This window comes from Mobula birostris, chromosome 6 (genome assembly GCF_030028105.1).
Source record: "Mobula birostris isolate sMobBir1 chromosome 6, sMobBir1.hap1, whole genome shotgun sequence".
In the NCBI taxonomy this organism is placed as follows: domain Eukaryota; kingdom Metazoa; phylum Chordata; class Chondrichthyes; order Myliobatiformes; family Myliobatidae; genus Mobula; species Mobula birostris.
The window spans coordinates 67,988,182-68,002,959 of record NC_092375.1 but is presented as its reverse complement, the minus strand read 5'-3'; the positions used below and the strand labels follow the sequence as shown (position 1 = coordinate 68,002,959).

The 14,778-nt window shown below is 40.1% G+C and overlaps 1 protein-coding gene across 1 annotated transcript in view; it reads left to right on the top strand.

Moving 5' to 3' along the window:
* Window positions 1–14,778, top strand: part of LOC140199082 (cilia- and flagella-associated protein 47-like) — a 697,686-nt gene that overhangs the window by 337,501 nt on the left and 345,407 nt on the right. Inside the window, exons 41-43 of the mRNA XM_072260570.1 lie at window positions 626–708; window positions 9,685–9,830; window positions 12,827–12,935. Coding sequence (XP_072116671.1) covers window positions 626–708; window positions 9,685–9,830; window positions 12,827–12,935 — 338 coding nt within the window. The remainder of the gene's footprint in view (window positions 1–625; window positions 709–9,684; window positions 9,831–12,826; window positions 12,936–14,778) is intronic.

The window sequence follows — 14,778 nt, the reverse complement described above, 5'->3', positions numbered from 1 at the left end:
CAAAGGTTGGGGGTGTTGTGGATAGTGTGGAGGGCTGTCAGAGGTTACAGTGGGACATCGATAGGATGCAAAACTGGGCTGAGAAGTGGCAGATGGAGTTCAACTCAGATAAGTGTGAGGTGGTTCATTTTGGTAGGTCAAGTATGATGTAGAATATAGTATTAATAGAAACATAGAAACATAGAAAGCCTACAGCACAATACAGGCCCTTCAGCCCACAATGCTATGCCAAGCATGTACTTACTTTAGAAATTACCTAGGGTTACCCATAGTCCTCTAATTTCTAAGCTCCATGCACCTATCCAAGAGTCTCTTAAAAGGCCTTATGAAACCACCTCCACCACCGTCGCCGGCAGCCCGTTCCATGCACTCATCACTTTCTGCGTAAAAAACTTAGCCCTGACATCATTCATGGACCTCAGCTGTTTTCTGCTAAGGGTAAAACTCTTGGCAGTGTGGAGAATCAGAGGGATCTTGGGGTCCAAGTCAATAGGACACTCAAAGCTGCTGCACAGGTTGACTTTGGCTGCTGTTCTCACTGGTATGCTGTTTTTTTTAAAAAGGTTGCATTTATTATTAATTTATTTACTTCAGTGCATATAAGTAACTGTCTTCTGTTTTATAGTGATTCAGCTGCTGAATTTGAAAATGGAAAAGATAATGATTTTGAAAGTGGAATGGACAATCAAAGTGTGAATCTAAAAGACAGTAAGTTCTTTGCAGGATAAAACCATATTATAAGGAACGCTTGATAATAATAGATTTTCTTATTTGACAATTTCATTATTGGGTACGATGTAAGAGAGACATGACTTTATTGTATTGTTCTGAATTGATTCCACTCAATGTAACATTGGATTAATCATTGTATCACAAAAAAAATGATATAGCAATGAAAAATTACTTGTCTGCAGTTTGAGTTAACCTTGTGTGGTTAACGTTTCACTCTGCTACATGATAATTGATCCATATATCTAACAAGATCAGGCAAAGTCTTCATTTCAGTTTAAGTGAAGCAATTCAAGTTTAATGAGATTCATTAAGTTCAAATTGGTTGGTAGTTCTGCTAAAACATTAGAAGATTTACTTCAGGTTGACAGTGCAATTTTGCTTAAGTTCAAATTTGAGCTGGTGTTTTACATTGCTTAGAACAACAGGTATGTAGTGACAACGCAAACATCTTTTCATGAAAACCATTGTTTTAGGAGATATGAGTTGGCTTTAAGGTAGTTCACATAATAGAATGTTTAAAATTTGCTTTACCATGTGTTTTCATTGGAAGTAGATCAGTCAGCTTGGGTCATTATATATAATTACAAACATCTCTTAACAGTTTTGAAGAAGTATTTCTACCTCTTGTTTTTCATTTTCAAATACCATCTGGCACCAAAGTCACTTAGTTCACATTTCTTCCCCATTCTGATATTTGGTCAGAACAAGAACCTAACCTTTTGACCATGTATGCATGCTTTTATGCATTGAATTGCTGCCATATGATTGGCTGATTAGATATTTCACTAACAAGCAGGTGTGCAGGTATACATAATAAAGTGGACACTGAGTGTACATCTATATTAGCTTAAATATCCGGTCAAATTATGATTACCTATCTGTAATTTTGTTCATACATCAATATGCCAGACTTTTGTTTACATTGCATTGTTAAGTCGCTTCGCAGAGGCATGGGTCACCCCTAGCACTCTGGACTCGACACTCCAGCCCGAGGGTTTCATCACTTGGACCAGACAGCAATATGACATAAACACAGAATAGGTGGTGTTTGTTTCATGATTAATTCATTGTGATGCACAATCCTGCTCACGTGACATGGGACGTCTGGTAATCAAGTGATGTATGTTCTCTCTTCTGAAGGAGTTCTTTGTGGTCATCCTGTTATTAGTGTGCATTCCACCGCTGGCAGGTGTGAAGCTAGCAATGGAGGAACTTGAGTGCCATGATCAACAGTGATGTGACAGTGCACCCTGATGCCTTCCTTATCATTGTGAGAAATTTTAACCAGGATACATTACTGACAGAAATCACTGACAAACTACCACCACATGTCACTCTGGGACCAGAGGAACTAACATACCTGATCACTATTATACCATTATCAATAATGTTACCCTGCCATTCGACATGCACATTTTGGCAAGTCTGATCACCTGGCTGTACTCCTACTCCCGGCATATAAGTAGAGACTGAGGACGCAACACCATTGTTGTGGATCTTGAAGCTCTGGATTTACAGGACTACTTTGAATTAGCGGACTGGACCATATTCAAGGATTCATATTTCACAACTGAATTAATCGCCAACTTTAAGATCTACATGGATGACTGCGCTTTCAAGAATATACTGAGTCTTCCCCAGCCAGAAGCTGCAGGTGAATCAAGAGATTCAAAGTCTGCTGAGGGCTAGATCTGTAGAGTTCAAGACCTGCAATCCAGATCTCTATAAGGAGTCCATTTATGACCTACAGAAGGCCATTTTGAAGCATAAAAACAAATTCCATGTCAAGTTAGAGGCACGGCTGGATGCATGACAGCTGTGGCAGGGTTTGTATGCCAGTTCTTCCCATAAGGCAAAACCTAACACCATAAATAACAGTAATGTGCTCAATGAGCTTCCCCAACGAACTCAATACCTTTTATGCATTATTTGAAAGGAGAAATAACATTAAGTCTATATGATTCCTCACAGTATCTGGTGACTCTGATCTCTGTCTCAGAGGCCCCCTATCAGAACATCTTTCAAGAGGGTAAAACCTTGCAAACTGTCAGGTTCCGGTTGTACTGAAAATCTGTTGCAACCATCTAGAGTGCTCATAGAGATCTTCAACCTCTCACTGCTGAGGTTTCCACCTGTTTCAAGAGCAGGGTGAGCTGCCTGAGCAAGGACCTGAACCTACTGTAGTTTGCCTGCCACCGTAACAGGTCTACAGCAGAAGAAATCTCATTGGCTCTCCACTCAGCTTTGGAGCACCGAGACAACAGGAAAGCATACAACAGGCTGCTGTTTATCAATTATAACTCAGTATTCAACATCATTATTAGAACGTAGAACATAGAATCTAGAATAGTACAGCACAGTACAGGCCCTTCGGCCCACAATGTTGTGCCGGCCCTTAAACCCTGCCTCCCATATAACCCCCGCCTCTCATATAACCCTCCACCTTAAATTCCTCCATATACCAGTCTAGTAGTCTCTTAAATTTCACTAGTGTATCTGCCTCCACCACTGACTCAGGCAGTACATTCCATGCACCAACCACTCTCTGAGTAAAAAACCTTCCTCTAATATCCCCCTTGAACTTCCCACCCCTTACCTTAAAGCCATGTATTGAGCAGTGGTGCCCTGGGGAAGAGGCGTTGGCTGTCCACTCTATCTATTCCTCTTCATGTCTCCTCTATCATGTCTCCTCTCATCCTCCTTCTCTCCAAAGAGTAAAGCCATAGCTCCCTTAATCTCTGATCATAATGCATACTCTCTAAACCAGGCAGCATCCTGGTAAATCTCCTCTGTACCCTTTCCAGTGCTTCCATATCCTTCCTATAGTGAGGCAACCAGAACTGGACACAGTACTCCAAGTGTGGCCTAACCAGAGTTTTATAGAGCTGCATCATTACCTCGCGACTCTTAAACTCTATCCCTCCACTTATGAAAGCCAACACTCCATAAGCTTTCTTAACTACCCTATCTACCTGTGAGACAACTTTCAGGGATCTGTGGACATGTACCCCCAGATCCCTCTGCTCCTCCACACTACCAAGTATCCTGCCATTTACTTTGTACTCTGCCTTGGAGTTTATCCTTCCAAAGTGTACCACCTCATACTTCTCTTGGTTGAACTCCATCTGCCACTTCTCAGTCCACTTCTGCATCCTATCAATGTCTCTCTGCAATCTTTGATAATCTTCTACACTATCCACAACACCACCAACCTTTGTGTCAACTGCAAACTTGCAAACCCACCCTTCTACCCCAACATCCAGGACGTTAATAAAAATCACGAAAAGTAGAGGTCCTAGAACCGATCCTTGTGGGACAACACTAGTTACAGTCCTCCAATCCGAATGTACTTCTTCCATCATGCCCCTCTGCTTTCTGCAGGCAAGCCAATTCTGAATCCACCTGGCCAAACTTCCCTGGATCCCATGCCTTCTGACTTTCTGAATAAGCCTACCGTGTGGAACCTTGTCACATTATTAATCAACGAGCTACAAAATCTAAAACTCTGTAACACCTTCTGATCCTCATCTTCCTTATCGGGAGATCACAGTTAGTGCATATTGGTAATAACATGTCCTTCTCACTAACAATCAATCCAGGTGCAACTCAAGGTTGCATTCTTTGCTCGCTGCCCTATTCTCTCTACACGCATATCTGTGTGGCTAGCGACAGCTGAAATGCCATCTATAAATTTTTTAATAACAGCACTGTTGGGAGAATCTCAGATGACAAGAAGACAAACAGAAGTGAGATAGGTTTGCTGTTGCAGCAACAACTTTGCACTCAACATCAGAAAGATCAAGGAATTAATTGTAGATTTTAGGAAGGGGAAGTCAGGAAAATACACACCAGTCTGCATTAAAGAGTCAACAGTAAAAAGGGTGCAACACATATAAAAGTTGCTGGTGAATGCAGCAGGCCAGGCAGCATCTCTAGGAAGAGGTACAGTCGATGTTTCAGGCCGAGACCCTTCATCAGGAGTAAAGACGGTGAGCAGCTTCAAGTTCCTTGAGTGTCAATATCTCAGAGGATCTATCCCTGCCACTACGTGTTGCTGCAGTCACAAAGAAGACATGCCAGTGACTCTTACTTCATTCAGAGTTTGAAGAAATTAGGTATGTAACTAAAAACCTTTTGCAGATTCCAATAGATACAGTATATGGTGGAGAGCATTTTGACTGGCTGCATCACAGCCTGGTATCAAGCCTCCAGTACATAGGATTTCAAGAGGCTGCAAAGGGTTGTAGACTCAATCAGTTTCATCACAGGTAACACCCTTCCTGTCATCGAGGGCATCTTGAAGAGGCAGTGCCTCAATAAGTCAGCATCCATCATTAAAGACCCTAACCATCTGGAGCATGCCCTCTTCGATCAGGGAGGAAGTACAGGAGTCTGAAGATGCATACACTGCATTTTAAGAACAGCTTCTTCCCCTCTATCAAATATTTGAATAGTCATGAATCCATAAATACTCTCTCATTTTTCATCATTTTTGTCTTGAGCAGCTGTGTGGAGTTATCCAATGCATGTTTAATCTGAGCCTAGGCCTGGAAAGGGTCCAGACTATGTGGAAAACATCATGTGTGGTCCCAGTACCGAAGAAGGGCCAACAGGAAGTCTTGAATGACTACTGTCCAATGGCCCTGACCTCACACATCATGAAGGTCCTGGCCCACCTCTGACACATGGTCAAGATCAGTCCTTGATCCCCTGCAGTTTGTCTACCAGGAGGCCATTGGAGTCGACAATGCTGTCATCTATCTGCTGAACAGAGCCTACCCCCATTTGGATAAGCAGGGCAGCAGTCCGAGGATCATGTTTTTTGATTTTTCAAGTGCCCTCACTAACATGCTGCTCTCAATGCTGGGGTAAAGCTCTGTTCAACACAGGTTGGCACTTCCATTGTATTAACCATAGAAACCATAAAAACTACAGCACAGAAACAGGCCCCTTGGCTCTTCTCGGCTGTGCCGAACCATTTTCTGCCTAGTCCCACTGACCTGCACACGGACCATATCCCTCCATACACCTCCCATCCATGTATCTGTCCAATTTATTCTTAAATATTAAAAAAGAACCCGCATTTACCACCTCGTCTGGCAGCTCATTCCATACTCCCACCACTCTCTGTGTGAAGAAGCCCCCCCTAATGTTCCCTTTAAACTTTTCCCCCCTCACCCTTAACCCATGTCCTCTGGTTTTTTTCTCCCCTTGCCTCAGTGGAAAAAGCCTGCTTGCATTCACTCTATCTATACCCATCATAATTTTATATACCTCTATCAAATCTCCCCTCATTCTTCTACGCTCCAGGGAATAAAGTCCTAACCTATTCAACCTTTCTCTGTAACTGAGTTTCTCAAGTCCCGGCAACATCCTTGTAAACCTTCTCTGCACTCTTTCAACCTTATTTATATCCTTCCTGTAAGTTGGTGACCAAAACTGAACACAATACTCCAGATTTGGCCTCACCAATGCCTTATACAACCTCATCATAACATTCCAGCTCTTATACTCAATACCTCGATTAATAAAAGCCAATGTACCAAAAGCTCTCTTTACGGCCCTATCTACCTGTGACGACACTTTTAGGGAATTTTGTATCTGTATTCCCAGATCCCTCTGTTCCACTGCACTCCTCAGTGCCTTACCATTAACCCTGTACGTTCTACATTGGTTTGTCCTTCCAACATGCAATACCTCACACTTGTCAGTATTAAACTCCATCTGCCATTTTTCAGCCCATTTTTCCAGCTGGTCCAAGTCCCTCTGCAGGCTCTGAAAACCTTCCTCAGTGTCTACTACACCTCCAATCTTTGTATCATCAGCAAACTTGCTGATCCAATTTACCACATTATCATCCAGATCATTGATGTAGATGACAAATAACAATGGACCCAGCACTGATCCCTGTGGCACACCACTAGTCACAGGCCTCCACTCAGAGAAGCAATTCTCTACCACCACTCTCTGGCTTCTTCCATCGAGCCAATGTCTAATCCAATTTACCACCTCTCCATGTATACCTAGCGACTGAATTTTCCTAACAAACCTCCCATGCGGGACCTTGTCAAAGGCCTTACTGAAGTCCATGTAGACAATATCCACTGCCTTCCCTTCATCCACTTTCCTGGTAACCTCCTCAAAAAACTCCAACAGATTGATCAAACATGACCTACCACGCACAAAGCCATGTTGACTCTCCCTAATAAGCCCCTGTCTATCCAAATGCTTGTAAATTCTGTCTCTTAGTACTCCCTCCAATAACTTACCTACTACTGATGTCAAACTCACCGGCCTATAATTTCCCGGATTACTTTTCGATCCTTTTTTAAACAACGGAACAACATGAGCCACTCTCCAATCCTCCGGCACTTCACCCGTAGACAGCGACATTTTAAATATTTCTGCCAGGGCCCCCGCAATTTCAACACTAGTCTCCTTCAAGGTCCGAGGGAACACTCTGTCAGGTCCCGGGGATTTATCCACTTTAATTTTCCTCAAGACAGCAAGCACCTCCTCCTTTTCAATCTGTACAGTTCCCATGGTCTCACTACTTGATTCCCTCAATTCCATAGATTTCATGCCAGCTTCCTCAGTAAATACAGACGCAAAAAACATATTTAAGATCTCCCCCATTTCCTTTGGTTCCGCACAAAGCCGACCATTCTGATCTTCAAGAGGACCAATTTTATCCCTTACAATCCTTTTGCTCTTAATATACTTGTAAAAGCTCTTTGGATTATCCTTCACTTTGACTGCCAAGGCAACCTCATGTCTTCTTTTTGCCCTCCTGATTTCTTTCTTAAGTATTTTCTTGCACTTCTTATACTCCTCAAGCACCTGATTTACCCCCTGTTTCCTATACATTTCATACAACTCCCTCTTCTTCTTTATCAGAGTTGCAATATCCCTTGAGAACCAAGGTTCCTTATTCCTATTCAATTTGCCTTTAATCCTGACAGGAACATACAAACTCTGCACTCTCAAAATTTCCCCTTTGAAGGCTTCCCACCTACCAATCACATCTTTGCCAGAGAACAACCTGTCCCAATCCACGCTTTTTAGATCCTTTCTCATTTCTTCAAATTTGGCCTTCTTCCAGATCAGAACCTCAACCCTAGGACCAGATCTATCCTTGTCCATGATCAAATTGAAACTAATGGTGTTATGATCACTGGAACCAAAGTGCTCCCCTACACAGACTTCCGTCACTTGCCCTAATTCGTTTCCTAACAGGAGATCCAATATTGCATCCCCTCTAGTTGGTCCCTCTATATACTGATTTAGAAAACTTTCCTGAACACATTTTACAAACTCTAAACCATCTAGACCCCTAACAGTATGGGAGTCCCAATCAATGTATAGAAAATTAAAATCCCCTACCACCACAACTTTATGTTTCCTGCAGTTGCCTGCTATCTCTCTGCAGATTTGCTCTTCCAAGTCTCGTTGACTATTGGGTGGTCTGTAATACAATCCCACTAATGTGGCCATACCTTTCCTGTTTCTCAGCTCCACCCATAAGGACCAGTAGACAAGCCCTCTAATCTGTCCTGCCTGAGCACTGCTGTAATATTTTCCCTAACAAGCAATGCTACTCCCCCACCTTTCATTCCTCTGCCTCGATCACATCTGAAGCATCGGAACCCTGGAATATTAAGCTATTAATATTAAGTATTCTAGATAATGGACTACCTGGCTGGCAGACCCCAGTTTGTGCAGCTTCAGAGCTGTGTGTCAGATATGGACATAAGCAGCACTAGGGCCCCACAGGGGACTGTATTGGCTTTCTTCCTGTGTACCCTGTATACCTTGGACTTCAGGTACAACACTGGGTCATGTCATCTACAGAAATTCTCTGGATGTCTCAGCAATAGTTAGGTGTATAAATGGAGGACGGGAGGATGAATACAGGGCCCTGGTGGAGGATGTGGTCAAATGGTGCAAGTTGAATCATCTGCAGCTCAACATTGGTAAGACAAAGGAGATGGTGATGGACTTTAGGAAGACTAAGCCTGCATTGCTCCCTGTTGCTATTGATGGTGAGGATGTGGATGCGGTGAGGACCTTCAAGTACCTGAGGGGTGTACCTGGATGACAGACAAATGGAACACCAACACAGAGGCTGTGTACAAGAAGGGCTAGAGTCACCTCTACTTTCTGAGGAAACTGAGGTCCTTTGGAGTATACAGGTCTCTCCTTCACATGTTCTACCAGTCTGTTGTCACCCGTACCAACTTCTATGCAGTGGTGTGCTGGGGCAAAGGCATAAACATGGGTGATGCCAACAGCATCAATAAACTGATTAGAAAGGCTGGCTCTGATATTGGAGTCAAACTGGACACACTGGAGGCTGTGGTAGAACAAAGGACCCTATGGAAAATCCTGGCAATTCAGGACAATGTTTCTGAACCTCTGCAAGCCACCTTGGCTGAACAGAGGAGCACTTGTAGTAATAGAGTAAGACAACTGCGCTGCTCCAAAGAGTGCTATATGAGGTCATTCTCGCCCTCGGTCATTAGGCTGTATAATGAGTCAACCTATAGCTGGGGAAGTGATGGCCCCCTCCTGCTAGACTGTTTGAGGTAACTTATTTTTTATTCTTTCTTGTTTCTCTTCTAATACTTGTATATCTGTGCACTTGTAATGCTGCTGGATACTGCAATTTTCTTTGGGATCAATAAAGTATCTACTATCTATCCTTTTTTGTAACATTGTAATTTTATGCTTCAGACTGTACTACCGCCACTAAACAACAAATTTCTTGACATATATCAATGATAATTAATCTGATTCTGATTTATTTTTAAACTGTGAGATTTAGTACATTAAATTGTTGTAACATATATTGTATAAATATGAAATTTAAACAGAGTTCTAAACATCTCATCCTTCTTAAATTCTGTCTTGATTAATTGCAATGATTGTTTCTAATTATCCTTTTGCTTACAGCTTTACTGGATAATTGGGTGCCAGAGTTCTTCACTAAAGTGGAATCATTGCATTTGGAAGCACGTGGTTCCTCAGATATGGAAGTTATTTATCTTCCCTTTCGCACAGGGAAATCCCACTGCACTATTTACTTTGTCAATGAGCAGGTATATTTAAATGATTTTTAAATTCATTTCTTAATAACTGAGTTTTGAATTAAAATAGTTTATTTTGATTTATTTAAGTTGAAAATTGGAAGATGATGTTCTGGTTATCAACTGTACCTTGACATGAAAGTGGATTGTTGAGGCAGTTCGTCACTCTTCTTACCTCAAGGAATCCAGGCATTGGCCCAGGATTGGGTACCATCTCCATTGATTACAAGGGTAGAATATAACTGCAAAAGATGAAGTCTTAATTGTTTTGATGTTTTTACAAGTTCTTAGTTAATTTCACTAACAAGCTCACAGAAATTTATGCATTTTGGGATCTCTCTTGCCTTCACCACCTCTCTTTTTTGAAGGAACTTTTAAAAAATTTTTTAGATGTTTATAATTGCTTTAATTCCTTTTCATGGTTCTTTGCAGCCATTTGTATTTTCTTTTGTAAACAGTCATCTTTTACATACAGCTTGATTTTTACCTCCATCAGTTGCCTTCGCTTGTTTCTTTAAATTTTACTTTAGCTTCTTGGCTAATGCTGGGAACTCCAGCTTGTCCTGCAACAGTTGTTATTCTTGTGGGAAAATATCAAGACTATTGGAATGGAATATTTTGCGTTCCTTGTGCATTGTTTCATTTGCTACAATTTTCTTCCAAATCTAATAAATGCAAACAATTAAAACACATTGTACTAATGTTTATAGAAATGTAGGAAAACAGCAAGGTGGGAATATGAAGATGTGCTGATCTAAATGGCAAGGACTTATTTAAGTAACCCGTTGCAGACTGTTATTGACAATTACCCCTGCTGACAGCCAGAGTGGTGATAGGAACCATAGACTTAGTCCCCTATAATCATTAAAGGCAGTACAAATCAGCTCATGGTTGAGGCTGGGGTATGGGAAGGAGAGAAAGAACATAGAATTATAGAATTGTTTTGACATGACAAAGAAGATTGAATCACTGTAGGCTCCAAGTAGAGCAATCTTGTTTTCCCACTTTTCCTGCTCTTTGCTCAGTCTTTCAATTTATTTTCTTTCATATGAAATTACAATTTTTTTTATTCAATGACAACTGTGGTGAATGTCAAATACATTAGGCCTAATGGAACTGTGCTAATCGGTATGAGGTAGGGTGGTTAGAACTGGAGGAAAATGTGGTGACAGTATCGGTGAAAACATGCTGACCTTCAGCACTTATTTTGTACTGTAGTCATTCTTATACTGACAGCATGCCAGTAATCTAACCGAGTGAAACTCTCCCTACTTAGGTTCTGAAATTAAGTTGTGACACAGAAAATTATTTAATTAATTTTCCAGCTTAAATATCAAATAATTGATAAGATCAACAAATGACAAGTGATATTTAATTTTAAAAAAAAATTGAGAATGGAAAATATAAATCAGAATTGTCAAGTATATTCCCTGTTGTTAGACTGCTTTATCTTAAAACAAGAATAAGAAATAAATTCAAGATTGTTTAATGTCATTTCCAGTACACAAGTGTAAAGGAGAACAAAATAATTGTTACTTTGAATCTGAGGCAGCATATAAAAACACGCTAAGATAAAGAACATAACAATAAAAAAATCTATAAATACATAAGATAGCTTATATACATTGATTGTATGTGTATAAAGTGACTAACAGGAAATGATAAAGTAGTGTTGGTGGGTTGGTGGGTTGAGGTATTATTTAGCCTTACTGCATGGGGAAAGTAACTGTTTTTGAGTCTGGTAGCCCTGGCGTGGATGCTACAAAGCCTGTTCTCTGATAGAAGTGGGACAAAAAGTCTATTAGCAGAAGGGGCAGGATGCTTTATGACATTGCTGGCCTTATTTCAGGCACCTTTCTGTTTATATGTCCTTAATTGCTGGTAGGATGGTGCCAGTGATGCTTTGAGCAATTTTGATTACCTGTTGGAACGCTTTCCTATGTGCCACAGTGCAGTTTCCAAGCCGTATAGTGAGGCAGCACGTTAGGATCCTTTCTACTGTCTATCTGTAAAAGGTCATAAGTATTGATGTGCATAACATTTTAATAGCAATCCAGTTTCACAAATACTTTTGAAGGCTATCCCTTTGTGAGTAAATTTACATATCAGGATTCTACAATCAGCAATGAAAAGAAATTAACTGTTCCAGCAATTACAGTTTCCCTAGCAAAGATTGTGAAATACTGGCATCAAAGGTTAGACCAAAGATGTACCAGTTAGTAGGTTAATTGGACATTGTAAATTGTCCTGTGATTAGGCTAGGGTTAAATATAGGTGGGTTGCTGGATGGCGCAGCTTGATGGGCCGGAAAGTCATAATTATACCAATGATTATAGATAAAATCATCCTTTATGGACAGGAAAATTTCAATAAGCTTCATGCTGCTTGCATAACCACTCTTCAAATGTGAAAATCCAACAGCATGTTAATCTGGGATGCAACTATCCAGCAGCATGTCAATCTAGATTGCAAAGCTGAGGATCTGGTTTCTACTTGTAAGACTATTCGAATGGAATGTCAACCCTGTTCTTTCTCACTTGTTGAGAGCAAAATGGCTCCAGAAAATCTCTGGCATTTTTGACTTTCTCTTGCATCTTCATATAGTGTCTTGATTTCTTCAATTCATAACAGATACCTTGTTTAATATTTCAACTGAACATTGGAATTCTGACAATACAACACTGCATTGAAGGTTCAGTATAATTTCAGCTAAGTCTCTAGTGTGGGTTTTGATTCCATGATTGTCTGACCGCAAAGGGAATGTTCCATTTTGTGAAGGGTGGTACATATTTGCATTATTTAATGGCATATAAAGAAAATGGCTCTCATGCTTTAGGGTGGCTTCTCAGTGCCTTCTCTACACTTGTCATTTCTAATAAAAGGTTGCACTCAAATCATAGACCTTTTTTATACTTATTATGCATTTCTAGAAATATAACTTATTTGATTTTTTTTCACCCAGCAGCTTTTATCAATGATGCACAGTATTCTGATTTTTTTTCATATAGGTCGGTGAATTTGTGTACTGTCTCGAAGGAATCGGTGGAATACCATTACCTTCCACAGGACTAGAAGTGTTTAGTTCTAGTGCAATACGGAATCATTGCATTGCTTCAGGTGCTGTTAATCTTAATACCTTTTTGAAACTATTCAGTTGAACAGAGAAAATAATTTCTGTCTAATTATGATATGAAAACAAGGACAGAAATTCACATGGGCTATGAAATCAAACTGACAATGCAAAGAGAAATGGCAAACTGTAAAATAGATTTATTACTGTCTGCTTTGTTCTCCTATCCAGAATTAGTTTTAGACCCCATAAGTGCCATCTTTATTACATAAAATGTGATACACTTAACTTCAGGGACTTCTATTATACTTATAGTGGCTAAACATAAATATTTATTCTGTGAGATAGAGTGGTTGTAGTTATGATTTATACATTTATACATGTGCAAGAACAAGTTGCATATTAAAATTAAAAATCACTTGCCAAATGTTTTTAATGTAATTATCCAGAAAAATTGCTTTGCTTAATTTGTTTTGGAATGAAAACTAGTTATGTCCTAAAGCAGCTCATGGAGACAATTATTGTTGAGCTTGCTGGCCAAAATAAATCTTCGTGCATGAAATACTTAATTATCCTGTCTTGCTTGCAGCCATTGAGATGAATAGTTATCTGTATTTACTTCATCCTTGGCAATGAGTTAACTGTATGTCTTTACACTGCAGTACAGGTCAATAAATAAAAACTTTCCAGCTTTCTTCTAGTTAAACTCTAGAAATCTTGTCATAAATATGCCATTGAAGAAAATGACTTTGCTACATATTAAGGAATTTCTTTCCTATTGCAGCTTTCTAAATTTTCTTCATAAATACACAGTAAATTAATTTTCAGTTTTTTCTAAATTGTTATCATTTTAAGCTCTACAACACACTGAATAATTAACAATTAATACTCTCAAATGTTAGCAAACTCTAATGGAGTTATTTTGTCTTTATTCAAAGGGGTAAGATATTTCAAAGTACATTTATTATCAAAGTATGTATACAGTATACAGCCCTGAGATTCATCCTCCTGCAGGCATCCATGAAACAAAGCAAAATCATGGAACCCATTTAAACAAAACGTCAAATACCAAATGTGACTGCAGGCCTCAGCCACAGAGCCAGTTCCATGCCAAAGTTCCTCAATCAAATCGCACTAATAACAACAAAAAAATACATGTACCCAGAAACACATGGAACATGTACTGCAGGGTCCTCCAAAAATGAGTCCACAACCACGGAGCACATTCAGTGCTGGGGGTATTAAACATCAAACCATACAGTTCCCCCAAAACAGAGTCCCACAGGCATGAGCCGCACCTTCCTCCAGCAGCAGAAAGAGGGAAAATAGTGAAATGCAGGCAGATGGTGCTGAACACCATCTCATCATCTGCTCTTGTTCTCATCAATTTCAGTCTTGCTCAACACATTAATCAGCTGACCGTGGATTCAAGTTGCACCAGTAGGAGACGATGGCCGCACACTCACTGAATTCCCTAGGAGATAGCAAAAACACTAGGTTGCTTAGTCGGCCCAAAAATATCTGTTCTAAGGCTCCTGCTCTTTGTGATTTTTTAATATATAATTGATTTGGATGAAGAAGTGGAAGGCTGGGTTAATAAATTTGCAGATGACACGAAGGTTGATGATGTTCTGGATAGTGTAGAAGGTTGTTGTAGGTTACAATGGGACATTGATAAGATGCAGAGCAGGGTTGAGAAGTAGCAGATGGAGTTCAACCTGGAAAAATGTTAAGTGATTCACTGTGGAACATTGAATTTGAAGACAGAATACAGAGTTAATGGCAGGATTTTTGGTAGTGTGCAGGAACAAATATCTTGGGATCCACATCCATAGATCTCACAAAATTGATGCACAATTAGGTAGGGTTGTTAAGAGGGTATATGGCCTT